This window comes from Rhinoderma darwinii, chromosome 2 (genome assembly GCF_050947455.1).
Source record: "Rhinoderma darwinii isolate aRhiDar2 chromosome 2, aRhiDar2.hap1, whole genome shotgun sequence".
Lineage (NCBI taxonomy): Eukaryota > Metazoa > Chordata > Amphibia > Anura > Rhinodermatidae > Rhinoderma > Rhinoderma darwinii.
Genome location: NC_134688.1, coordinates 115,732,630 through 115,759,876, shown reverse-complemented (window position 1 = coordinate 115,759,876; position 27,247 = coordinate 115,732,630). Strand labels below are relative to the sequence as shown.

The window sequence follows — 27,247 nt, the reverse complement described above, 5'->3', positions numbered from 1 at the left end:
AATATGGCTGCATAAGTGTGAAGTTGGGTTCAGAATTAGCCAATCACATTCAAACTCATGTTAAATAGTAGTCAGTACACAGTTGCCATTATTTAAAGTGATTCTGATTAATCCCATATAAAGTTCAGCTGTTCTATTAGGATTTTCCTGCCATTTCCTTTGTTGCATGTGACAGCAAAAGCCGCGGTCCGTAAAGAGATTACAACACATCAAAGGGATTGTTGAAAGGCATCAGTCAGGAGAAGGGTACCAAAGAATTTACAAGGCATTAGATATACCATGGAACACAGTGAAGATGATCCTCAAGAAGTGGATTACATTTGGCACAACAGTTACATTACCAAGAACTGGACGTCCCTCAAAACTTGATGAAAAGACAAGACGAAAATTGGTCCAGGAGGCTACCAAGAGGCCTACAGCAACATTAAATGAGCTGCAGGACTTTCTGGCAGCTATTCTTCATATGTCTGGGCTGTGGGGTAGGGTGGCAATACCGAAGCCTTTTCTAACAAAGAAAAACATCCAAGCCAGCTATGTTTTGCAAAGACCTACATCAAGTCTGCCAAAAGCATGTGGGAAAACGTGTTATGGTCTGATGAGACCAAGTTTGAACTTTTTGGCTATAATTCCAAAAAGGTATGTTTGGCGCAAAGCCAACACTGCACATCACTAAAAGAACACCATACCCACAGTGAAGCATGGTGGAGGCAGCTTTATGCTTTGGGGCTGTTTTTCTGCAACTGGAACTGGGGCTATAGTCTAGGTGAAGGGAATTATGAACAGTTCCAATTATCAGTCAATATTGTCACAAAACCTGCAGGCCCCTGCTAAAAAGCTGAAGATGAATTTCACCTTTCAGCACGTCAACGACCCAAAGCATACCTCCAAATCAACAAAAGAATAGCTTCACCAGAAGAAGATCAACGTTTTGGAATGGCCCAGCCAGAGTCCAGACCTTAACCCCATTGAAAATCTGTGGTGTGACCTGAAGAGGGCTGTACACAGGAGATGCCCTCGCAATCTGACAGATTTGGAGCACTTTTGCAAGGAAATGTGGACAACAATTGCCAAGTCAAGATGTGCCACGCTGATAGACTTCTACCCAAAAAGACTGAATGCTGTAATGGACGGGGGTAGGGAAACAGACAAGTGAGCCCTAATCTACCCGCCACTCAGTCCCTGCCTACTTGCAACGACCCGCCCTAGGCGAAGAGGTACAACTGGGCGACGGTCCCTACGCTCAATAAGTGCACGACAGACAAACAGACAAGGGAACACAGAAGCTAAGGGAAATGGGGCAGTTGCCCACGGCAACACCGTGAGAAACAAGAGTAGTGAACGAGCCGAGTCAAACCAGGAGTGTACGAGGTGCCAAATGCAGAGCAGGAGAGTAGTGAACAAGCCGAGTCAAACCAGGAGTGTACGAGGTACCAAACGCAGAGCAGGAGAGTAGTCAGTAAGCCAGGGTCAATATGAAGCAGGGACAAATAGTTCAAGAAGCTGCAGCAGGGTCAGGAAACCAACAGAGAAGAATCACAAGCAAGGAGGAACAGGAAAGGCAGGTATAAATAGACAGAGGGCGGGAGCTAGCTCCGTCTGGCCAAGCTGTGATAGGCTCTCCCACTCCTAAGCCTGCCATCCTGAGTGGTGGAAGATGGAGTCAGTCTCACAGACATAGAAGCAGGTGCAGACTGATTACCTATGGGCGTTGACACAGAAGCTGTGCCTGGCAGATCCTTTACAGTACCCCCCTTTTATGAGGGGCCACCGGACCCTTTCTAGATGGACCTGGTTTATTGGGGAAGCGAAGGTGGACATCCCGGGCGGGTACCCAAGTCCTCTCCTCAGGCCCGTATCCTCTCCAATGGACCAGGTACTGGAGGGAGCCTTGGACCATCTTGCTGTCCACAATCTTGGCCACCTCGAATTCCACCCCCTCAGGGGTGAGAACAGGGATCGGAGGTTTCTTCGAGGGAGCCAAGGACGGGGAGCAGCGTTTAAGGAGGGAGGCATGAAACACGTCGTGTACTTGAAAAGATGGGGGCAACTCCAGTCGGAAGGAGACAGGATTGAGGACTTCAATGACCTTGTACGGCCCTATAAACCGGGGAGCAAACGTCTTGGACGGGACCTTAAAGGGATGGTGTTGCCAGAAAAACATGTTTTTTTAAAAAAAATTAAACATTTAGTGTGTGGGTGATTAAACATTGTTCAAATTTTTTTTTTTTTTTTGGCACGAGCCAGGAAATATTATAAATTATTTCTAATTTATAATACTACCCATTTTTGGTCACTAGATGGGGCTGTTCCCAAAATTGCAGCATTGCAACATTGGGTTAAAAGCCCTCGCTCTAGTGAGCTCTCAGCATCCCCCCCTCCTTTATCCTGGCTAGTGCCGGGATAAACGAGGGGTTTGAAAGGTTTAACCTCCTACACTGTGTGTCGCCATTTTTTGAGGTAACCCACAGTGTAGTAGGTTTACATACAGTAGTAAACACACACAAACACTAACATACATTGAAATCTCTTACCTGCTCCTGCCGCCGCGGCTCCCTCCGGCCCGTCCGCTCCGTTTGCTGCCGCTGTTCCATGTGCACAAGTCCGGAAGCCGCGACCGGAAGTAGTAATATTACTGTCCGGCCGCGACTTCCGGTCCACAGGAAAATGGCGCCGGACGGCGCCAATTTCGAATAGGACTGTGTGGGAGCGGCGCATGCGCAGTTCCCACACAGACGCCGTACACGGCAGTCAATGGGACGGGAGCCGTTCGCAGTCCCTATGGGACTGTGGCTGCCGTATTCCATGTCTGTGTGTGTCGTTAATCGACACACACAGAAATGGAACAAAAAATGGCAGCCCCCATAGGGAAGAAAAAGTGTAAAAATAAGAAAAAGTAAAACACAAACACACAAATGAATAAAAACGTTTTTATTAAAGCACTAACATCTTTAACATATAAAAAAAATTATTTGCCATGACACTGTTCCTTTAAGGCGCAAATTTTTTGACGATAGCCACACCAGATCCCCGACCATAAACAAGGGGTTAGCAGAACGTCTTCTATCTGCCTGAGTTTTTTGTATGCTCTGGGAGGCCTCTAGGTTCTTCTGAACCTGGGCCCAGACTGTGCACAGTTCCCGATGAACGACCTCTACCTCGGGATTGTTGGAACTACCAGGTGAAACGGAGGAGAACTGTGAATTAAACCCAAAATTACAGAAAAAAGGGGGGGAGACCCCTGACGAGTTACTGACCCGGTTATTAAGGGAAAATTCGGCGAGGGGAATGAATGAGACCCAATCATATTGACAGTCGGAGATAAAACACCTTAAATATTGTTCTAGAGACTGATTAGTCCTCTCAGTTTGGCCATTAGTTTCAGGATGGAAGGCAGAGGAGGACAGATCAATCTCCAACTTTTTACAGAAGGCTCTCCAAAACAATGAAACAAATTGTACCCCTCTGTCAGAAACAATATTGACAGGGACCCCATGGAGACGCAGGATGTGTTTGACAAACAAGGTAGCTAACGTCTTAGCATTGGGTAGTTTCTTGAGGGGCACAAAGTGGCACATCTTACTGAAGCGGTCTACTACAACCCACACCACCGAGTTGCCTTGAGATGGAGGCAAATCGGTGACAAAATCCATGGAGATATGGGTCCAAGGTCTCTGGGGAATGGGCAAAGAACGTAGTAAGCCCGCTGGACGGGACCTGGGAGTCTTGGACCTGGCACAAACTTCACAAGTGGCGACGTAGGCCTTAACGTCTTTAGGCAACCCAGGCCACCAATAGTTTCTGGCAATGAGGTGCTTGGTACCCAGGATGCCTGGATGACCAGATAGTGCGGAGTCATGATTTTCCCTAAGTACCCTTAGCCGGAATTGCAGGGGGACAAACAGCTTGTTCTCAGGAAGGTTCCCGGGAGCTGAACCTTGATCAGCCGCAATTTCAGAGACTAAATCAGAATCAATAGAGGAAATGATTATACCTGGAGGCAAAATACAAGCAGGATCTTCCTCTGAAGGAGGGCTAGCCATGAAGCTACGCGACAGTGCATCAGCCTTAATATTTTTAGACCCAGCCCTATAGGTAACCAAAAAGTTGTATCTGGTAAAAAATAATGCCCATCGAGCTTGTCTCGGGTTTAGCCTCCGGGCAGATTCTAGGAAAACCAGATTCTTGTGGTCGGTAAGGACCGTTACCTGGTGCCTATCCCCCTCCAGGAACTGGCGCCACTCTTCAAATGCCCATTTAATGGCTAAGAGTTCGCGGTTGCCAATATCATAGTTACTCTCAGTGGGCGAAAACTTCCTGGAGAAGTAGGCACAGGGACGGAAATGGGTGAGGGACCTGGTACCCTGGGACAAATTAGTCCTCTCAGTTTGGCCATTAGCAAGAGGAGTGGAGTCGATACCCACTACCGGGACTGGTTTAGGGAAATCAATCAAAGGCATAGCTAGAGACATAGCAAATTCCACAGACATGATATTAGCAGAAGACCCTGAATCCACGAAGGCACTGCCGGTAGCAGACCTACCACCAAAAGAGACCTGAAAGGGAAGCAAGATTTTATTACGTTTCATATTTACGGGAAATACCTGTGCGCCCAAGTGACCTCTCCGATGATCACTTAGGCGCGGAAGTTTTCCGGCTGCTTATTCTTACGCCTAGGACAGTTGTTCACTTGATGCTTGTCATCCCCACAATAGAAGCAGAGACCATTCTTCCTGCGGAACGCTCTACGTTGTTGGGGGGACACGGAGGCCCCGAGTTGCATAGGTACCTCCGAGTCTTCCGTGGAAGAACGAAGCAACGGAACCTCGGGAGGCATCATGGGGGAGTCAGAGGAGAAAGTACAAAAACGTTCAAGTCGTCGTTCCCTGAGACGTCGGTCAAGTCGTACCGCTAAAGCCATAACCTGGTCTAAGGAGTCAGAAGAGGGATAGCTAACTAGCAGGTCTTTCAGGGCGTTCGACAGACCCAACCTAAACTGGCACCTTAAGGCAGGGTCATTCTACCGAGAAGCTACGCACCACTTCCTAAAGTCAGAACAATACTCCTCAACAGGTCTCTTACCCTGACGTAAGGTCACCAGCTGACTCTCGGCAAAGGCAGTCTTGTCAGTCTCGTCATAAATGAGTCCGAGAGCAGAAAAGAAAAGATCAACGGAGGAAAGTTCAGGGGCGTCAGGAGCCAAGGAGAAGGCCCATTCTTGGGGCCCTTCCTGGAGCCGGGACATAATTATACCCACCCGCTGGCTCTCAGAACCTGAGGAGTGGGGCTTTAAACGAAAATAGAGCCTACAACTCTCCCGAAAGGAGAGAAAAGTCTTCCGGCCCCCTGAGAACCGGTCAGGCAACTTGAGGTGGGATTCAAGAGGTGAGGGGCACTACCATGGTAGCATCAGGCTGGTTGACCCTCTGAGCCAGGGCCTGGACCTGTAGGGAGAGACCCTGCATTTGCTGAGCCAGGGTCTCAAGGGGGTCCATAGTAGTGTCAGGGACCAGGGTAGACTAGGTATATGGGCTTGTGATTATGTAATGGACGGGGGTAGGGAAACAGACAAGTGAGCCCTAATCTACCCGCCACTCAGTCCCTGCCTACTTGCAATGACCCGCCCTAGGCGACGGGGTACAACTGGGCGACGGTCCCTACGCTCAATAAGTGCACGACAGACAAACAGACAAGGGAACACAGAAGCTAAGGGAAATGGGGCAGTTGCCCACGGCAACACCGTGAGCAACAAGAGTAGTGAACGAGCCGAGTCAAACCAGGAGTGTACAAGGTGCCAAACGCAGAGCAGGAGAGTAGTGAACAAGCCGAGTCAAACCAGGAGTGTACGAGGTAACAAACGCAGAGCAGGAGAGTAGTCAGTAAGCCAGGGTCATTATGAAGCAGGGACAAATAGTTCAAGAAGCTGCCGCAGGGCCAGGACACCAACAGAGAAGAATCACAAGCAAGGAGGAACAGGAAAGGCAGGTATAAATAGACAGAGGGCGGGAGCTAGCTCCGTCTGGCCAGGCTGTGATAGGCTCTCCCACTCCTAAGCCTGCCATCCTGAGTGGTGGAAGATGGAGTCAGTCTCACAGACATAGAAGCAGGTGCAGACTGATTACCTATGGGCGTTGACACAGAAGCTGTGCCTGGCAGATCCTTTACAAATGCTGTCATAAAGTCAAAGGGTAATTCAACAAAGTATTAGTTTAAGGGTGTGCAGATTTATGCAACCACATTATTTTTGTTTTTTATATTTCCACCCTAAAAGATTTCACTTTGTTTTTTCAATGGAATTGTACAGATTATGGGTCACATTAAAGGTGGAAAAAGTTCTGAAATTATTCATGTTGTACTGACTTTGTAACATGACAAAAACCTGGCATTTTAACAGGGATGTGTAGACTTTTTATATCCACTGAATATAGATGACAACTGCTGCAGATGGTGCAAACATACCATCACCACGTCGTACATTTACAGCGATTAGCACTTACTACTTACCTATATTATCTATAATTACAAATGTGAGGTTCTTAGTGCACATTTTGATCAAGTTGTGTGAGCCCATCTGCCACGACAAGGAAGGTACTGCTGGATTCTTTTGTTTGTTTGCTTTGCATTGCGTTTGCCGTTCTTATCTAGCCTGAGTTCATTCTGTGGGCTTAGGCTTCGTTCACATCTGCGTCAGGGCTCTGTTCTGACATTCCGTCGGAGCTCTCTGTCAGAACGGAGACCTGAATGACACAAACGGAAACCAAAGGTTTCCGTTTCCATCACCACTGATTTCAATGGTGACGGATCCGATGCCAATGGTTTCCGTTCGTCTCCGTTGTGCAAGGGTTCCATCATCTTGACAGAATCAATACCGTAGTCGACTGCTCTATCGATTCTGTCAAAAGAACGGAACCCTTGCACAACAGACACAAATGGAAACCATTGGCAATGGATCTGTCACTATTGAAATCAATGGTGATGGAAACGGAAACCTATGGTTTCCGTCGTGTCAGTCAGGGCTCCATTCTGACGGAAAGCTCTGAAGGAACGTCAGAATAGAGCCCTGATGCAGATGTGAACGAAGCCTTAGGCCAAGGAGGGTGGTATCCGTTTAGGCTGGGGATCCATTTGTAGAGGTCGTCTTGTCGTGGCAGATGGACACAAACATTTTGATCAAAATGTGCGCTAAGAGCCTCACATTTAAAAGTATAGTGAATGTAGCAGTAATGCAATATGAAATAACCCATATATTCAATGTTTGTGTATATCTTAGACTCAGTTCACATCTGCATCGGGCTTCCCGTTCATGGATTCCGTCAGACCTCCTGTCAGGGGAACCCTTGAACGGAAAGGCAAACGGAAGCCATAGCTTCCGTCTGCATTACCATTGACTTCAATGGTAATGCTTTCATTGCAAATGGTCTTCGTTTGTCTCCATTCCATAAGGTTTCCGTTTATTTGATGGAATCAATAGCGCAGCCCAATACGCTATTGATTCCGCAACAGAAACAAAAAACGGAAACCTTACGGAATGGAGACAAACGGAAACCATTTGCAATGGAAGCATTACCATAGAAATCATGGGTTCCCCTGACGAAAAGGTCTGACAGAACCCATGAACGGAAGCCCGACGCAGATGTGAACGAAGCCTTAGCGCCCGCATAAAGTTTGTGTTTGTTTACTTTGCATTGCAGTCACAGCAGAAATAAACCTGCACATTTATTTCACTGTGTTAGGAAGTGTTGACCAACTTTGTTGTTTTGTGATGTCACAGGGATTGCGATGTCATAGTAGTTTAGGTAACTACTTTCTTATTTAATCATTTGGGAAGGAATGACAGTTGTCATTTAACAGTGAGTGATATCAGTGCTGATATCAAACATAATACTGCTATATATTTAGTTGTTTTGTTTGATCTCTAGTGGCACTTTATGATCATTTGCTTCACTTTGGTCACTACTTCCCGGGATAAAAAGGTTAAAAAAATACATCATCACCATTTTACATATAGGGATGTTAATTTATCATTGGCTCATGGGCAAACTGGTGAATAGATAGTCATTTAGCAGGTGCTTGTACCACTGAATAAACCCGTAATAAAGAATTAAGATATTTCCATATTACAATAAACCTAGCAATTCTGGTACTCACATGCCATAGTATGAATTCCACTGTAGTTACACAAAGTGCTATAAAGTGGCACTCAACAGTTTCACAGTACTCTGAGTGGCACAAGAAGTTCAGGCTTTCTTACAGCAGCCTGACTGGCTTGAATAGAACTACATAACTTACATATATAACCTTCTAATCCAAAAAGTCATGCTGAAGCTCTGGTTCCTGATAACACTTCAACTGTAACAGGTCTGGATGACTTCTCAGGAAAGAGTGTGGAAATATTTCAGATGCAATCTATTATTAAAATGCATACGCTCTCTTATTTATTCATTTATACAAATTCCTAACGCAGAAGAGTCTTATTTGAATGTGGACAGTTGCATAAAATATTCCAAGTCACCAATACTTTTATGGCCATATTGGTTGGAGCAAGGGAAGCAGGTGCTATGACGAAAAATAAAATGCCAAAGCCCACCATTGGCACTCATTCAGAAATGCCCATGCTAGATAGAAAATAGTTTCAAATACAGCCAACCATCTTAGCATGTATGATTTTTGAATGCATGACTTCTTACTTCTGACATTTGTAGGGTTAATGAACAAATGTTTTGATATTGAAAAAATATAAAATTTTTGTGGAGAAGTTTTACACCTAAGGCTAAGTTCACACTACTGTTAATATACGTTTACCTCTCTTCCGTGAGAGGAAGAGAGGATCGAAAGATTAAACGGAAAGCAACAGTTCCGTTAGAATTACCATTGATTCTGCAGAACTTTTGTTTCTGTGAAAAAAACGGATAGCTATAAATCAATGGTAATTACGGAACCGTTGCTTTTCGTGTAATCTTTTGTTCCTCTCTTCTTCCGACGGAAGAGAGGTAAACGTATACTAACGCTAGTGTGAAAACCTAAGGGTATGTTTACACGGCCTATTTTCAGACGTAATTTGGGCATTTTACTTATTGAATTACGCCTGAAAAAATGGCTCCATTACGCCTACAAACATCTGCCCATTGCTTTCAATGGGTTTTACGATATTCTGTTCCTACGAGGTGTAATTTTACGTGTCGCTGTCAAAAGACGGCGCGTAAAAAGACGCCCGCGTCAAAGAAGTGCATGTCACTTCTTGGGACGTTTTTGGAGCCGTTTTACATTGACTCCATTGAAAAACAGCTCCAATAACGTGAAAAACGCGAGTTGTTAAAAAAACGTCTGAAAATCAGGAGCTGTTTTCAGGCGAAAACAGCTCCGTAATTTCAGACGTATTTTGTCACTGCGTGTGACCATATCCTTAGACTACTTTTCATGTTTTAAGAGAGGATAAAATTGGTAAGTTCCCAGTTGAAAACCTCTTCATGTATCGCTATAAAAATGATCAAGTGCTTGATTAAAAAAGGCATCAAAATTGATGGTCTGAGCTTTAGGAAGATATTACAGGATCACAGTCATTATGTGTATTGAAAACATTTTAAAGAGTACATCCACCTGTGGAACCGTGTGTATTGCTCTCATTGGATGTAAAATAAAAATGAAGCAACTTTGCAAATAGTCGTTATAGAAAATATCCTACCGTTTTGTTTCTACAGCTCCTAAGCTGACCAATATGTACTCCAGGGCCAGGACAAGCTCTCCTGCTGCCCAAGGCAGGGTTACAGAATGTGTTTCCCATCTATGTACCCTGGCAACTACAGCATTATTAGCAGCTCGGATACAACGTCCAAATAGTTATGTAAAGGACCTTCAAAACAAAGTATTTTTATTTCGTTTTATAAATATATTGTGCTGCCGTCCCTAAAGAGCGGCTGCCTACTGTGCCTACTCCTCATTCAGGCCCTGATATCTCCATAGATGCAGACTACAAACACATACCTCCCAACCGTTCCGGATTCCGGGCGGTGTCCCGCTGTCACGGGCGGGCGGTAGTATGACCCAGGGTCAACTGTATCTGCGTCCTCAGATCTGTATCTCCTGTCTTGGGAAAGCCCTTGACATCACTGTCCATGTATGGACAGTGACGACAGTAACTCCTCCAGGAGTGGAATCCCTGGCCACAGTGTTGCCGACGCTCTGGCTGGGGATTCCGCTCCTAGAGGGAGCCCCTGACATAACTGTCCATATATGGACAGTGACGTCAGGGGCTTCTCCAGGAACAGAATCCCCAGCCAGAGCGTTACCAACGCTCTGGCCGGGGATTCCGCTCCTAGAGGGAGTCCCATATATGGATAGTCGGCTACGCTACAGGTGGAGCCCCTGACGTCATTGTCCATATATGGATAGTGATGTCAGGAGCTCCTCCATTGCCGATGCCCTGGCCGGGGATTATGCTCCTAGAGGGAGCCCCTGACATCACTGTCCATATATGGATAGTGAAGTCAGGGGCTCCTCCTGGAGCGGAATCCCTGGCAACAGAGTGGCCAATGCTCTGGCTGGGAATTCTGCTCCTATAGTGAGCCCCAATGGCACTATATTCAGGGGGGTAGCGCGATAAAAGGGACTGGGGCACTATATGGGCACTCTCCACAGGGGACACTGTGGCACTATGTACATGGGCATTGTGTGTGGCACTATCTACATGGGCACTGTGGCATTATCTATGTGGGACTGGCACTTTATATGTGGGCACTGACACTTTATACGTGGGCACTATAGCACTTTATATGTGTGCACTGTGGCACTATGTACATTGGGCAATGTGGCACTATGAGGTCATTGGCACCATCTATGTGGGCACTGTCTATAGTGGGCACTGTGGCACTATCTACAGGGGCATTGCAGCACTATGGGGCAGGCTACTGTATGGGGACAGCAATGGGGTCACTATAATGTATGGTGGCAGCTAAGGTGGAATTCTACTGTATGGAGGCATCTGTGGGGGCATTATATTGTATTGGTGCATCTATGGGGCAAAATACTGTATGGGACAGCAATGGGGGTATTATACTGTGTGGGGGCAGCTATTTGGCATTACACTGTGTGGGAGGCACTATGGGGTAGCCATATGAGAGCAAGATACTGTGTGGGCTGAACCGGGTGTGTATGGGCGGGAATTTGGCGGGGTTAGAGGCGTGGCTTAAAAGGAAAAAATTTGCCACGACCTTGTCCCTCTTTGCGATACTTGAAAGTCAGGAGGTATGCAAACAAACATGCAGTCATGTATTAAAGTCCTCTTACACGGCCCGTCCTGGGCCATGTAAACGAGCGCCGATCAATGAGACAGCTTGTTGATTGGCGCTCGTTTGCTCCTTTCACAAGGAACTAGTATGGGGATGAGCGTTCGTTACTCCGATCGCTCGTCCCCATACATTATTGTCATGTCGGCAGTGCGTCTCTGTTTACACAGGGAGATGTGCTACTGACAACGATAATATTTTAGTTTTTTAAAGCAATACGATCAGCAGATGATTGAGCATTTGCACATGGCAATTATCGGCAACGATCGTTCTATGAACGCTCGTCTGCCCGATAAGAACTCCCTCAGATTTATTTGACATTTTCTAGCTATCTTTGTAGTGATTTGATGCTGGGAAGTTGAGATTTACACCCAGAACCAGGAAGTGCCATTGTACTCTGAACTACTCTATATAATGTACTACCATGGAAATGGTAAGAGCATATTTTCTATGCAGGCAACAAAATCTACAGCAGGAAAAATCGTTTGGATTAAAGTAAAATACTAAATTAAACTGATCTTCCATAAAACTGATCTGGCCATAGAATCTATGGTAATTTGCACAGCACAGCCAACTCATCACAACTGCAGGGGTTAAACCGTTATGTCTATGGCCGACATGAGGCAAACATTTTTATTTTTTTTTAAAAAACAAACACCCCACAAAATAGTGCAATGAGCCCATGATGAATGATTATGAAGATGAGGTTATCAAAATTTTACAAATTTAAGAAAATGCATCCAGCATCTACTGATACACTTAAGATAAGGACCAAAAACCAGAGAATGTCCCTGCCCCCATCTACACCTCCGAGGCCAGTGCAGGTATCAGTGTGAGGTGGAGAGATCAAGGTGTGGAACAGAAAGAAAGCAGGAGGGGGAGGGGCTCTGTTGTCTGAAGGGGGTGGTGCTTTGTGAGTTCAAGGAGTGCCGCAGGGTCAGCAAAAGTTTATCACCCATAAAAAGAAAAAAATAAATAACACTTAAAAATCCTTGAAATTACTGCCATTCCAGTGGGCTGAGAAGAATGTCAGACGGACCTCGGAGAGAGAGAGGAACACATTTTGGGGATATGAGTTTGTACAGCAAAAAAGGTGAGGGGATGGCGGCGCTCCTCCGAGACTATTGTGAGGTGGTGAAGTGTAGATCGCTGGCTGCCACCCACTGCAGTCCCTTGGTGCTAAATCCTATGATGTCAGAAGGTGAGAAGAAAAATGCAGTCTAAATACGGGCATCGGCGCAAGGCTGAAAAGGATCAGAAACGGAGTCAAGTGAGTAGGATCTAGGAGATCTTTTATTGAGAAGACGACGCGTTTCTGGACCGTACTGGTCCCTTCGTCAGGTCGGTATACAATGTACGGACCTGACGAAGGGACCAGTCCGGTCCAGAAATGCGTCGTCTTCTCAATAAAAGATCTCCTAGATCCTACTCACTTGACTCCGTTCCTGATTCTTTTCAGCCTGGCGCCGATGCCCATATTTAGACTGCATTTTTCTTCTCACCTTCTGACTCATTTTGGGGATATGGCACTCTGTTGACCCATTTTGTGATAAAGATATTAACACACTGGACCTTTAATTCACATACAACATAAAGAAAATATTGAAGAAACGAATGCTCCATATATCTATACACTATAGGTAACACACACAATGTATACCAGTTATCACAAAACGAATAAACATACACAATGTATATATAAAGTTCAGATGAACAAAACGCTGTGAAGAGAAAAACATTGTTTTTGCCCATAGTAATCAATCAGATTACAGTTGCCATTTTTGTAGTGACCTGAATAGTTTCTCTGGGCAAATGCTGCACTTTTCTTTAGCACGAGTTTATTCAGGATGGGATTTACATTTATAAAGCCTTTGATAAACTCTACCTAATCCAGTGACCACCGCCACCTTTCATAGTGTTGGACTGAGGTACATTGGGCCCGCCAGAGGAAATGATTCTGAGGGCCGACCCTCCATCTATACAGAACATGTGCATGTCTACTTTTATTAGATCCTAATCTTTAATCTCATCATTGCACACCCTGGACACATCATCGACAAGGTCTAATATTATTATCAATCAACCCATTAGAAACAGACCATAATGGCAAGTGATTGACTCCAAAGTCAGCTCCAAATGGGGTTGCCTTTTGCTGGACCTTTGGGCCAATTATTTTGTCAAAGCCTGTGACCACCAGAGGATTCTTGTATGCCAGTCCGACCATGCCCACTATCCTGTACAGTCCATCTCGTCCCAGTTAAACCTATAACAGCCTACTTATTCACCACTGTGTAAAGCTGGCGTTAGTGTTTACCCAACTGTTCCTTACTTAAAGGGGTATTCCCACCTTAGACATTCATGGCATATCTACGAGATATGCCATACATGTGTGAGAGATGCAGGTACCAAAGCATGGATCAGAGATTGATGGCATATCCTGTGAATATTCCACAAATGTCTAAGTTAACCACAACTAGTAGTTAAGTGGAAAAAGTCATACAACAATGACATAACTGCCTTGGTACCTATCCACTTCTACTGAAGAGCAACTGCTGTAAGTAACGGCAAAGCTGCTTATAAATGCAGGTCCTGTGCATCTATGTGCCATCGAGCCCAGTCCTTAGCTACTTATACATTCTATTCTGACTATACTCACTTATTTAACGCAATTTTTGTTGTAAACCATATGTAGGAAAATTCCTTTAATCCAGCATCCAATAGGTGCAGGTTACTGCCTTATACCAGGAGAATAAAACCCTGATGCCTCATACCCTGAGCGGATTTCCTGGTCACGGTGGGGCTGAGGATTACATACGGCACCCAGCACCGCTCAATAGTGACGTGACTCACACATTCCCGAGAGGATCATGGACAGCGTTGATCCTATTTAAATCAGAAGCTTGAAAGTACAATTGAGGGGAGGTGGTGGGGGGGGGGCTACGTGATGTGATAGAGGGGGAGAACGCCCTAATCATATTCAAGAAGAAGATAGATAACAGATACAGAAATCTAGTTGTAACTCAGGACACCCCATTTTTTAAATGGGCTCTGCACCAAACATTTTCATGTTTATAAACAAAAACTGTAACAAGATCTTAGTGTTTTAATGCTGTTTTTATTACTTTGTGCTGGAGGAATAACACAGGAGCAAACTGAAAAATGCCTATTCACAGAACAATGACATATTGTATATTACATTAACTAGCTGCAAAGGGCATTACATTTTAACTATTGATATGGCAAATTATATTTAAATTGTAACATTAAAATAAATTCTAGTCTACAGGTAATATCAGATGGGCACTTTGGAGGTTATGTAAGAAGAGTGGCGTACAGTACCAGCTGAGCAGCATGCCAGTCTGAGCAAGTGGCATCTGTGGTCTGTACTAACCAACACAGCACACAACTGTTGAGGAACACAACCCACCCTACTGTAAAGTGGCAGGTCTTACCTAACCTAACATTCTACTAAATAGTGCCAGTTCTTACCTAACATTTTTCAAAGCAAAAAAGTTAACCCTAGTAACCAAGTCGCAGGTCCTCTTTTTCAAACATAAATTAAAAAGAGTAGTATGTGTTTGAGATACACAAGGCTTTTGTGCTGAATGCAATTTTTTTAATAGACTTCTAACAGATAACTGCGTAATTGCATTGATAAATGACTCTCCTTGTGTGATATGTAGAAACGTGCTAGGATTACAAAGTGCCCACCTGTGAAAGACTCACTGGTAGTAAAAACGAAAGATACCTTCATTAAAATGCACATTCAGCTCGATTGATCATGTACGTTAAGACTAGGGCTCTACAGCGAATTTTGGTAGCGCAAGTGTTGCCGTAAAATCGTGGGTTACCACGAACGTCACCTAACCTCAATATTTCATAATAAAGCAGCAGGCCACACCTGGTCATTGCAAAATGCCCAAACTTGGAATTCTTGTGATTGACCTGCAACTTTCCCCCATTGGGATACATTGAACTTACGTAATAGTCACAGTAAACCAAAACCAATAGCGCTGTTAAGCCCTAGCCTTATTCCTATGGACACAAAAGAATGAGCTTCTGCTAAACACTGCCAGCTTTCCCAGAAAAAATGCTGACACCCAACAATTCAAAGAGGCTCTGTTACCAGATTATAAGTGCCCTATCTCCTACATAATCTGATCGGCGCTGGAATGTAGATTACAGCAGTGGTTTTTATTTTGAAAAACAATCATTTTTGAGCAAGTTATGAGCAATTTTAGATTTATGCTAATTAGTTTCTTAATGACCAACTGGGCGTGTTTTTACTTTTGACCAAGTGGGCGTTGTAAAGAGAAGTGTATGACGCTGACCAATCAGTGACCAATCAGCGTCATACACTTCTCATTGTTCCAGCCCATTGTTACAGTGAGATTGTGCAGTGAAAGAAGCTGGGCTGGAACAATGAGAAACGTATGACGCTGATTGGTCACTGATTGGTCAGCGTCATACACTTCTCTTTACAACGCCCACTTGGTCAAAAGTAAAAACACGCCCAGTTGGTCATTAAGTAACTAATTAGCATAAATCTAAAATTGCTCAAAAATGATCGTTTTTCAAAATAAAAACCACTGTTGTTATCTACATTACAGCGCCAATCAGATTATGTAGGTGATAGGGCACTTATAATGTGGTGACAGAGCCTCTTTAATGTCTATGGTCTCCTTCACACATGCGTACAAAAATTTGGACCAAATACGGATGCACAATACTAATTGAGTTTTTCACAATTAGTCCCGTTTTCATATTGTATTTGTTTTTATTCCCTATTTTGTTATGAGCTGTCAGTATTTTATCCGTATTTGTCCTATTTTTTGTTAAAGGATTAACTATTTTTATGCTGTTATTGTAATGCTGCTGAATTACGGATGTAAAAAAACTGAACAAATACGCACATGTGAACCATTCAAAAATGGAACATGCATTTTTAAAATCAGCCTACTGACTTCTGTGGGTTAAAAACCATACCAATATGGATACGTTCAAACATGCTGCGTATTATAAATAACAGCATGCGCATAAAAACAAGTGCATAGAAAAAGACGGAAATGTGAATAAAACCATCTAAATGTATTGGCAACTTATTTTTCATGAAAAAAAATGGAATTGATACAGATCTGATATGAGCAAGTGTAAATAAAGGTCCTATTACACATCCCGACATGAGCCGTGTAAACAAGTGCCAATCAACGAGACTGATCGGCGCTCGGTTGCTCCTTTCACTTTCAGCTAGTATGGGGACGAGGACTCATTACTCCGATCGATCGTCCCCATAAATTTCCATCATGTCGGCAGCAGGAGATGTGCTGATAAGAACGATAATATTTAATGTTGCATAAAATATACGATCAGCCGATGAACGAGCTGCACGATCATCGGCTGGTCGATGCCCTGTTTACACATCGCTTGTTTGCCCGATTATTGGCCCGTGTTAAAGGGCCTTAAGACATACCGTATATATCGGCGTACAAGACGACTTTCTACACCCTTAAAAAAATGTCAAAAGTGTGGGGTCGTCTTATATGCCGGATATTGTCGGATATTAGGGATGCACGTTGCAGCCGCACAGCTCAGTATAGTACACATGACTATGAGAGCGGGGCTGCGGCTGTGTAATTCAGCCACAGCCCCGCTCCTGAGTCCTGACATATGCGCGCGGGGTCAGCATCATGTGATGCGGCCGGCGCTGCACTAATGATCTGCGGCACTGAAGACAGAACATGGCGGGCGCGCTACAAAGCACCCCCATGTTGTCTTCAGTGCCTGAACTGCCGCTCATTAGTGCAGCGCCGGCCGCATCTCCTCATGCTGACCGCGCGCGCACTTCCTGTCAGGAGCGGGGCAATGACGACTGTGTTACACAGCCGCAGCCCCGCTCTATAACGCCGGAGATCAGAGAACCTCTCATCTCCGCCGTTATTCCCGTGAATGCTGCGATCACAGCTGACTGCAGCATTCAGGGGAAAGTGAGAAGGGGGGATGCCCCTGGATCGCGTCACAGGGAATTCCTGTGACGCGATCGAGGGCCATACCATATATGGGCAGACAGCCCAGGGTCTATTGACGGACCCCAGGGCTGTCTGACCATATCTCTTGTTGTTAGGATATACCCAAGTATGTCCTAACAACAGCCTGTGTGCTATCCGTCCACAGGCTAATGTACTGGCACATATCTGATATATGTCAGTACATTAAAGTTTAAAAATAAAGTAAAAACAAAGTATTGTTAAATTTTAAAAAAAATACACCTTCACCTTTTTTACAATAAACATTAAAATAAGTCTCAATACATAAAATACACACATTCAGTAATGGCGCGGACAACAATGTTTTTGCATCATTTATGATGTGTACGCTGTAAAAAAATGAAATAAACACGGCTTTCATTCACTTATTAATGTGAGGCGCGAGGTGCGATGAATTTACCCTCCATGTTCCTCACATTAATAGTAATTAACCCCATCATGTACCTCGCCTATCTGCGCATGCGCGAGTTCAAAGAGACAGAGTCCTGGGTCCTGCCGCCGATGGCCATAGTGAAGCGCTCCTGCACGAAATGGTGAGTATATCTTAAATTCTATATTTTAAGGGTAAAAGTTGGGGGTCGTCTTATACGCCCAGTCGTCTTATACGCCGACATATACGGTATGTCTGGCTTTAAAGGTTATGTGGAATCTAAAAGAGCCCTGCCTAAGAGCTCCGATTACACAGCCCGATATGGGCCGTGGTACCAAGCTCCGATCAACGAGACAGCTCATTAATCGGTGCTCGTTTACTCCTTCCAAAAGCAGCAATGCTTGGTTATGTATGGGGACGAGCAATTGTTACTACGATCGCTCGCCCCCATACATTTCCATCATGTCGGTAGGCAGATGTACTGCCGACAACGATAATATTTAATGCTGCATAAACTATACAATCAGCCGATGAACAAGCTCGTTCTTCTGCTCATCGTTGCCCTGTTTACACAGGGCAATGATTGGGAACGAGTGCCAATATGAACGCTTATTTGTCCAATAATTGGCCCGTGTGAAAGTGCCTTAGTTTCCAGGTTTGGACAAATATCTTTATGTGTTTATCTTTTGTCATCATTTATTTTGCACTTGTGAGATTTTTAATTACATGTTAGAAAACTTTTAACTAATATACTGTCATCAAACATACAATGGTTTATCTGCTGTTTTTCTTTTTATTTATATACATTCTATTTTTGTACATTTCTAAGAAAGTACAGAGCATAACAATAACTTGCATAACAAGATTAGGGATGTAGCTAAGGGTGATGCAGAAGTAGCAGTCAGACCCGGGCCCTGGTGCCTGCGGGGGCCCAAAGGCTCCTCTGCCACATAATAGGACACTAGTATTATTCATTGCATAAGGTAGGTGGGTGGGGGGTGCAATTAAAGTTTATACATTGGGGCGCAACAGCTTTACATTACACCTCTGATAAGAATACAGTAGAAACCAGTGCAGATTAGACAGTATAAAGAATAATTATCAAAGATGGCTGTTTCGGGTAACATATATTGATCATTTGAAGGAGCTAAAGTATATTTGGAAATGAATAGGAACACATACAAAACTTAAAGAGGCTCTGTCACCAGATTTTGCAACCCCTATCTGCTATTGCAGCAGATCGGCGCTGCAATGTAGATTACAGTAACGCTTTTATTTTTAAAAAACGAGCATTTTTGGCCAAGTTATGACCATTTTCGTATTTATGCAAATGAGGCTTGCAAAAGTACAACTGGGCGTGTTGAAAAGTAAAAGTACAACTGGGCGTGTATTATGTGTTACATCTGGGCGTGTTTACTACTTTTACTAGCTGGGCGTTCTGACGAGAAGTATCATCCACTTCTCTTCAGAACGCCCAGCTTCTGGCAGTGCAGATCTGTGACGTCACTCACAGGTCCTGCATCGTGTCGGCACCAGAGGCTACAGTTGATTCTGCAGCAGCATCAGCATTTGCAGGTAAGTAGCTACATGGACTTACCTGCAAACGCCGATGCTGCTGCAGAATCATCTGTAGCCTCTGGTGCCGATGTGTCCTCGCTCGTCTGACACGATGCAGGACCTGTGAGTGACGTCACAGCGTGATCTCTTGAGAACACGGCTGTGTCTGCACTGCCAGAAGCTGGGCGTTGTGAAGAGAAGTGGATGATACTTCTATACACAACGCCCAGCTAGTAAAAGAAGTAAACACGCCCCGATGTACGCACATAATACACGCCCAGTTGTACTTTTACTTTTCAACACGCCCAGTTGTACTTTTGCAAGCCTCATTTGCATAAATACGAAAATGGTCATAACTTGGCCAAAAATGCTCGTTTTTAAAAAAAACAAACGTTACTGTAATCTACATTGCAGCGCCGATCTGCTGCAATAGCAGATAGGGGTTGCAAAATCTGGTGACAGAGGCTCTTTAAACATTAAACAATGCACCCACAAAGATAACAAGAAAGCAGTTAGGGAACAATGGAGCATAAACAACATAGAATGACTGGCAAAATATTAAGAGTAGAGAAAAGTATTTATCATCAAGGGGTCAGAGATAAGTGGAGTAAAGCTTGATGAGCAAACCAGTGGTCTAGATGTGTAAGGGGGCAGCACGGAAAGTGGAGGTGGACATATTCCATCGGGGAGACTAACATGTGAAACCACGTGCTGTTCGAGATGAGGATCTGAAGATCCCTCGCAGGCCCTACTTTGGGGAAACATTGCAGTGGACAGACTGGGCAAAGTCATACTCACTGTAAGCTCGAAGCTATGTAGCTGCAGAAAGTTCACATAAAAATGCTAATTCCCGACTCTGAAACCCATAAGTATAAATATTTCTACAAAAAAAGCCAGTGGAGGAGCACTAAACCTAAAAGACTGAGCTGCTAGTAGTAAAGCTTATAAAAATAGCCACTAATATCATTCAAATATAAAGGTGTGAATCTATGTAGAGGTTCTCTGAACTGGAGATATAGGTAACCATACAGACAAAGGGGAAGAAACTGCTGTAAAAGCTCATTAGTCAACTACATGGACATCAATGGAAAATAACCTAAAAAGTTGGCTACCTGAGTCCTGTTGTATGTCAATTCTAATTAAAAGTATGTCATTTTACAGCACATTTCGAGTCCGTATGAGTTCCACATAGCTAGTCCCCATACCTGAACTAATAATAGGCAATGAAGCCTGAATATTTTTCTTGGTCCATTGACTTCTACGGGGAGAGTACTGCAATATTGCCTTACCGACCAACTGTTATGAAGAAGTCTACCGCATCTTGTATCTTCAAACTAATTGTAATGTCTTAGGTGGCTGAGGTATTACTTAGTTGGCTCATGAACACATCACTTATTAAAGTATGCAAATTTCAACAGCCTAGCAGGTGACTATTGTCAGGTGTGGGAAAATATATCAAGAATTCTTGTTCCCTCTTCCAGATCTGCAAAGGGTTCCGGCAGAGTAAACATATGCCGCGGCCAAACAAACAATTCTGCAATAAATGATGAATACACATACAACAACCATCCAATCTTCCTCACAATATTTCAACACCTGTGTAAAAATGAGAACATTTAGTGGTAAATGATGACTACCCAGGACAGGAGTGTCCATGTAATTCAAGACACAGAAGTCAATGGAAATGTTCTGATACTGTTGCTTGACTATTATAATTTCTATTGACTATCACTGAATTTTCACAGCTTGTCTACAGAGTTGGGTCACATAAAGTGGCTTTGTAATAAAACTTTTGGTGGCAGATACATCACAGACGCACTGGGCCAAACACATTGTACAACTCAGTAAATTCCTATGGAATATTACATAACACCTCCTGAATGAAGAAGTTGCATAGCAGAAATCGGTGTCTAGCTATGGTCTAAGGTTGCAACTAAAGCTGATCAAACACTTAAACAGCTATCGGCTAACTAACTAACTTCTGTAGTTTTGACAGAATCAATAGCCTAGTCGACTACGCTATTGATTCTGTCAAAATGACAGAACCCTTGCACAACGGAAACAAACGGAAACCATTGGCACCGGATTCGTCACTATTGAAATCAATGGTGGTGGAAACGGAAACTTATCGTTTCCGTTTGTGTCTGTCAGGGCTCCGTTCTAACAGAAAGCTCAGACGGAACGTCGGAACGGAGCCCTGACGCACATGTGAACGAAGTCTTAGACAGGAGGTTTTGGTCCCATCCCTTTTTTATGACTCGTTTATATTCCCTCCTCCTTGTTTGCTAACATTATATCACCTGTGGAGACATCCCTTGTGCAGGTTTTCACCACCTATAAAATGGGGACGAGACTGACCTGGATTGGGTCCCATTTCTCCAAAGGCCCCATAGCACCCGCATGGGCTGCGTCTATGGTACAAACTATAATGGGCACCTTAAAACATATGTTCATCATTGAACACTTATTAGGGTATGTTCACACGCAGTGTTTTCAGACGTATTTCGGGCGTTTTACACCTCGAATTACGCCTGAAAAAATCGCTCCATTACGCCTACAAACATCTGCCCATTGCTTGCAATGGGATTTAGGGTGTTCCGTTCCCACGAGACTTAATTTTACGCGTCGTTGTCAAAATACGACGCGTAAAAAGACGCCCGTGAAAAAGAAGTGCATGTCACTTCTTGGTACGTTTTTCATTGACTCCATTGAAAAACAGCTCCAAAAACGGCCGTAAAATATGCAGCGAAAAACGCGAGTTGCTACAAAAACGTCTGAAAATCAGGAGCTGTTTTCGCCTGAAAACAGCTCCGTATTTTCAGACGTTTTTAGTCACTGCGTGTGAACATACCCTTACACTTTCCACACACATAACATCTACATAAAAAAGTTGAGCAACTTTGTAAATTTAATGTTTTGACCCTGAGTTATAATCTTTATTATAGCCTGCAGGTGCATTTACAATTTTGCTACAGATTTCAAATCTCCCAGCATTCCTTGCTTGCTCTGGTGATGTGCATTCTGGGAAGTGTGGTCTTTGCATAGGGCACATTACAGTAATATGACGTAGAAAATACTAACTCTCCCAGAATGCAATGCAGCACAGAGAATAACATTATCGGAGTTCAGCTTAGCTGTTAGGGGTGTATATGTTGACAAGTCGTCGACTGATTTTACTAGCAACCAGTAAACTTGAAAATATTACTTTGTACTTTAAAACGGGTTGTAATTCAGGATCAGTACAAGACAAATAAAAGGATTGTATTTACAAAGTAAGTGCCCTTTTACACTGGCCAATATTGGCCATAAAAACAAGCGCCAGTCAAGACAGCTCGTTGATCGGCGCTCGTTTGCTATTATCAGTAATGAATGGGAACGAGCGCTTGTTACCCCGATCCATTTACCCCATACATTTCCATCATGTTGGCAACACGTCTCCCTGTTTAAACAGGGAGATGTGATGCCGACAACGATAATCTTTTTTGCTGCTCGTCCTTCAGCTGATTGGTGCCGATGTTTATACACGGCAATAATCGGGAACGAGCGTTCATATCATTGGCCGTGTAAAAGGGCCTTTAGTCAACTTTATGTAGATTACAGCTATAAATAAACTGAAATAATGTATAGAGGTGAACCTTTGCCCTAAAGGATTGTCCCACGAAGGACATTTATCAACTATGCACAGGATAGATGATAAATGTCTGACCACTGGGAACCTGGCCTCAGGCGGCCCCACCAGTGGTGAGGGTCCCAGCGATCAGATATTTATCGCCTATCCTGTGGATAGATGATAAATGTCCTGAGTTGGACAACCCCATTAAAGAGGCTCTGTCACCAATTTTGCAACCCCTATCTGCTATTGCAGCAGATAGGCGCGGCAATGTAGATTACAGTAACGTTTTTATTTTTTTTTAAACGAGCATTTTTGGCCAAGTTATGACCATTTTTGTATTTATGCAAATGAGGCTTGCAAAAGTCCAAGTGGGCGTGTTTAAAGTAAAAGTCCAACTGGGCGTGTATTATGTGCGTACATCGGGGCGTTTTTACTACTTTTACTAGCTGGGCATTCTGACGAGAAGTATCATCCACTTCTCTTCAGAACGCCCAGCTTCTGGCAGTGCAGACACACAGCGTGTTCTCGAGAGATCACGCTGTGACGTCACTCACAGGTCCTGCATCGTGTCAGACGAGCGAGGACACATCGGCACCAGAGGCTACAGTTGATTCTGCAGCAGCATCAGGGTTTGCAGGTAAGTCGATGTAGCTACTTACCTGCAAACGCTGATGCTGCTGCAGAATCAACTGTAGCCTCTGGTGCCGATGTGTCCTCGCTCGTCCGACACGATGCAGGACCTGGGGCAGGAAGTGAGTGACGTCACAGCGTGATCTCTCGAGAACACGCAGTGTCTGCACTGCCAGAAGCTGGGCATTCTGAAGAGAAGTGGATGATACTTCTCGTCAGAACGCCCAGCTAGTAAAAGAAGTAAACCCGCCCCGATGTAACACACATAATACACGCCCAGTTGGACTTTTACTTTAAACACACCCACTTGGACTTTTGCAAGCCTCATTTGCATAACTACAAAAATGGTCATAACTTGGCCAAAAATGCTCGTTTTTAAAAAATAAAAACGTTACTGTAATCTATATTGCAGCGCCGATCTGCTGCAATAGCAGATAGGGGTTTCAAAATCTGGTGACAGAGCCTCTTTAAGTGTTGGGCCTTTATATTGTGAACTAGTATATCCTGATATATTGTAAAGATTGGACTCTTATCACATATCTGAAGACTACAGAGGACACTCCAATAAAATAATAATTCTAAGTACTCACGTTATATCATATATTGGGAAAACCGTGATGTCACTTTTATAAAATATAATCCATTTCTGAGGACTAGACACATATGTTTGATAACGTTTCATAATGGAAAAATTCTACTAAAGTAATATAGACTTATACTTAGAAGCTACAGACTATGTGTCAAATTGAAATATATAAAATGAAGGGTCAAAAGATTTAATCTGGGAGCCCCATCAAATATAATGCCACAGTGATGGAAGATGGAAGCCCTCGTACTTATATTTTACACCATGTGAGTAATTTGCCCTTAACATTCACTATAATGTGACCTAGACATTGGTTGAGTTAGCTAAAAAATTAGTTCATGTTTTGGAGACATCTGATGAATTTTGACATGAACACACATTGACCAGTCCTAGGACCTCATATGTGTGATGAAATAAATGGATCAGACAGATTGGACTTTTTTGGTAATTTTTGTTATTTTTTAAAGACTTACCTGCCAAGAAACAACTAACCCATCATGCAAAATGTGTACTTATATATTTGCAAGGAAAGCTACCGTAATTGCGGCATGACTAGCGGACAAGGTTTCTAAGGACAGACTGTGCGTAAGTCATATATGTATGGGTCATGGACTTCATCAGAAGATAACAGACTGGTATATCTAAAGGGCTGTTGGGTTAACGTTAGTGCGAATATGTTTGTCTATGCAAAGGACATCAGGACTCTAATGTCCATATTCCCCCCAGTATGGTGGCCAACAGACCTTTTGGTGTCTTATAATCAAAAAGACTACATGATTATGAATGTGACAATGAGTAAATGTATGGGAATGTAAATTGAAGTTTTGCAGTCCATGCCTATCACATCAATGGCAAAGTCTCAGCTTCCAATTCACCAAAACCCACAAAAGAGTAGTGTCTGAGCTAACAAGTGTCTGTAGTGGAAAGGTCTTGCGCCTTCCAACCCCTTCACTCCTATGAAGTTAATATCTAATGACACACAGTAAATATAATCACCCAAATCACTTGTTAAGGGGGTTTTACCCAAGACGATTATCGTGCAAACGAGCAATAATATAACGCTCGTTGCCGATAATTGCCATGTGTAAAAACAGGGCAGCGATCAGCAGATGAACGAGCAAACGTTCGATTATCTGCTGGTCGTATCGTTTTAAAAAAGTAAAATGTTATCGTTGTTGGCAGCACATCTCCCTGTGTAAACGGAGACGCGCTGCCGACATGATAATAATGGATGGGTCCGAGCGATCGGCGTAACGAGTACTCGTCCCCATCCATAGATCCATGTGACAGGAGCAAACGAGCGCCGATCAATGATCTCTCGTTGATCGGCGCTCGCTGCACCGGCCACTTATCAGCCGGTGTAAAAGGGCCTTTACTCTATGTCCTGAAAGGGTTAACAGCATTGTGCCCTATAAAGAAACAGGTTAGGTATGCAGTGCTCTGGGTAGACCCACACATTGTATTAATCATTAATAATAGTATAACAATACATCATATGACAAGCTTGGCTGCTGTTATGTATAATGATCCCATAGAAAACAGAAGGAAACGTAACAACAGATACTACAACCCATAAAAGAACACCCTACAGGAACTAACACTGAAGAACATATAGAATATGTAACCATGTAAAGCACAATGTAATGTAGTGCCATATGTAGTGATGGGTACACAGGGCACTCTAAGCCTGTAATGAAGCAGGTAAGTGAGTGGGTGAGGACAGGGCCTGGCATTCTGCTGGGTACACACCTCAGTCATGACTCGGTCTGCTCTTGTGTTCTCCTCATCCTTGAAGATGATGTCTGGGTTGTAGTTCAGAACCAGCTCGCGGAACCGCTCGGAATCTCTGCGGATTTTGCCCTCTGTCTTTCCACTCGCCCCCAGGGTCTTCTCTGGCACGTTGGGCACAAATTGTTTATAGCGGAGGGGAACTAGTTTCCGGAGGTACCGGCGCCGGCCTACTGGACCGCGGCCAGGGCCACAGCACCTCACGGGGACCAGGAGGAGCCAGAAGCAGGCAACCAGGACCAAAACCCGGGCTGATGGCATCTCCACTTTTACCACTGCATGGTGGGCATCCCAAGTATGGCACAGCTCTCCAGAATCAGGCACCTACTCCTTGTATACGCCTCAATACTGTGTGCAGAAGCCTTCTTATTATGGACTTGTACCAGGTGAAAGTGGCTGTAGATGCCTACATCAGGCAAGTGTGACTGCCAATAACTTCATCAAGTAAGCATGGCAGCGCCAGGTAAGTGTGTCTGCCACTTTTTGTCCTAGGTGACTGCTGCTTATTGTCCTGGATGGTGGTCAGCACTATAGTAGGGCTGCGGTACCGGACCTCCTCATGGTTAGGTCTGTGAAGGTGGAGATTCCAGCACACACTTCTTTATAAGACTTGGTTAAACGTGCCACTGTCTCTGGTAACCGAGGGGCAGAGAAGTAAATGGGTCACTGCGGTAGGTAACGTCCTATGGCATCGGCAGAACGCAATGAATATAATGCCAGTGTCAGTGATGAGACGCAATGTCAGGTTACAGAATCCTGCAGATAGATCACTAGCCGGGGGCACCTGTCACATCCAGCATGGGCACCACCCCGATCCTGCCCTATGAATGGCCAGTCCTCCACACAGCATTCAGGCAGTGTCACTCCGCTGTCACCCTCCGCTGGTCTATGCCATCTCCCAGGACCGGCTATGTGCCTCTGCCCGGCCATCGTCAGCCTGATATAGGGAGAAGGACGAGTCCACAGCCCCCACCCCCGGGCACGCCTCTCCTCGCTGTGCCCGGCGCCCTCCTCGTCTCACATGTGCTGGCTTCTTGTGTACGAGTCTTCATATCCAATCATTTTACAAGTCAAGAATCTCCAGTCTTGAGATTGTACTGGATTCCTGTACCTCATGTGACTGACAGACCCTGGTCATCATCACCCCCAATATACAAAGGTCCCCCACTTGTCCTCTGCCAGCTGATGACTGATGAAAATCCCACTTTGAAGCTGGGTGACAACCAGTATGTCAAAATTACATCTGCCACAGAGGTTGTCACTCAGCTTTTCTAGAGCCCTGAATGGAAAATCTGCTTAGTAATGCAGTCCACTCTCACCATATACAGTGATCACCTATCCACAAGATAGGTGATCAATGTATGATCGCTGGACGCCCAC

General features: G+C 44.2%; 1 protein-coding gene across 1 annotated transcript in view; it reads right to left on the bottom strand.

Moving 5' to 3' along the window:
- Window positions 1-26,916, bottom strand: part of DHH (desert hedgehog signaling molecule) — a 62,472-nt gene extending 35,556 nt beyond the window's left edge. The window contains exon 1 of the mRNA XM_075852186.1: window positions 25,829-26,916. Coding sequence (XP_075708301.1) covers window positions 25,829-26,128 — 300 coding nt within the window. The 5' untranslated portion in view covers window positions 26,129-26,916. The remainder of the gene's footprint in view (window positions 1-25,828) is intronic.
- Between the last annotated feature and the right edge of the window lie 331 nt (window positions 26,917-27,247).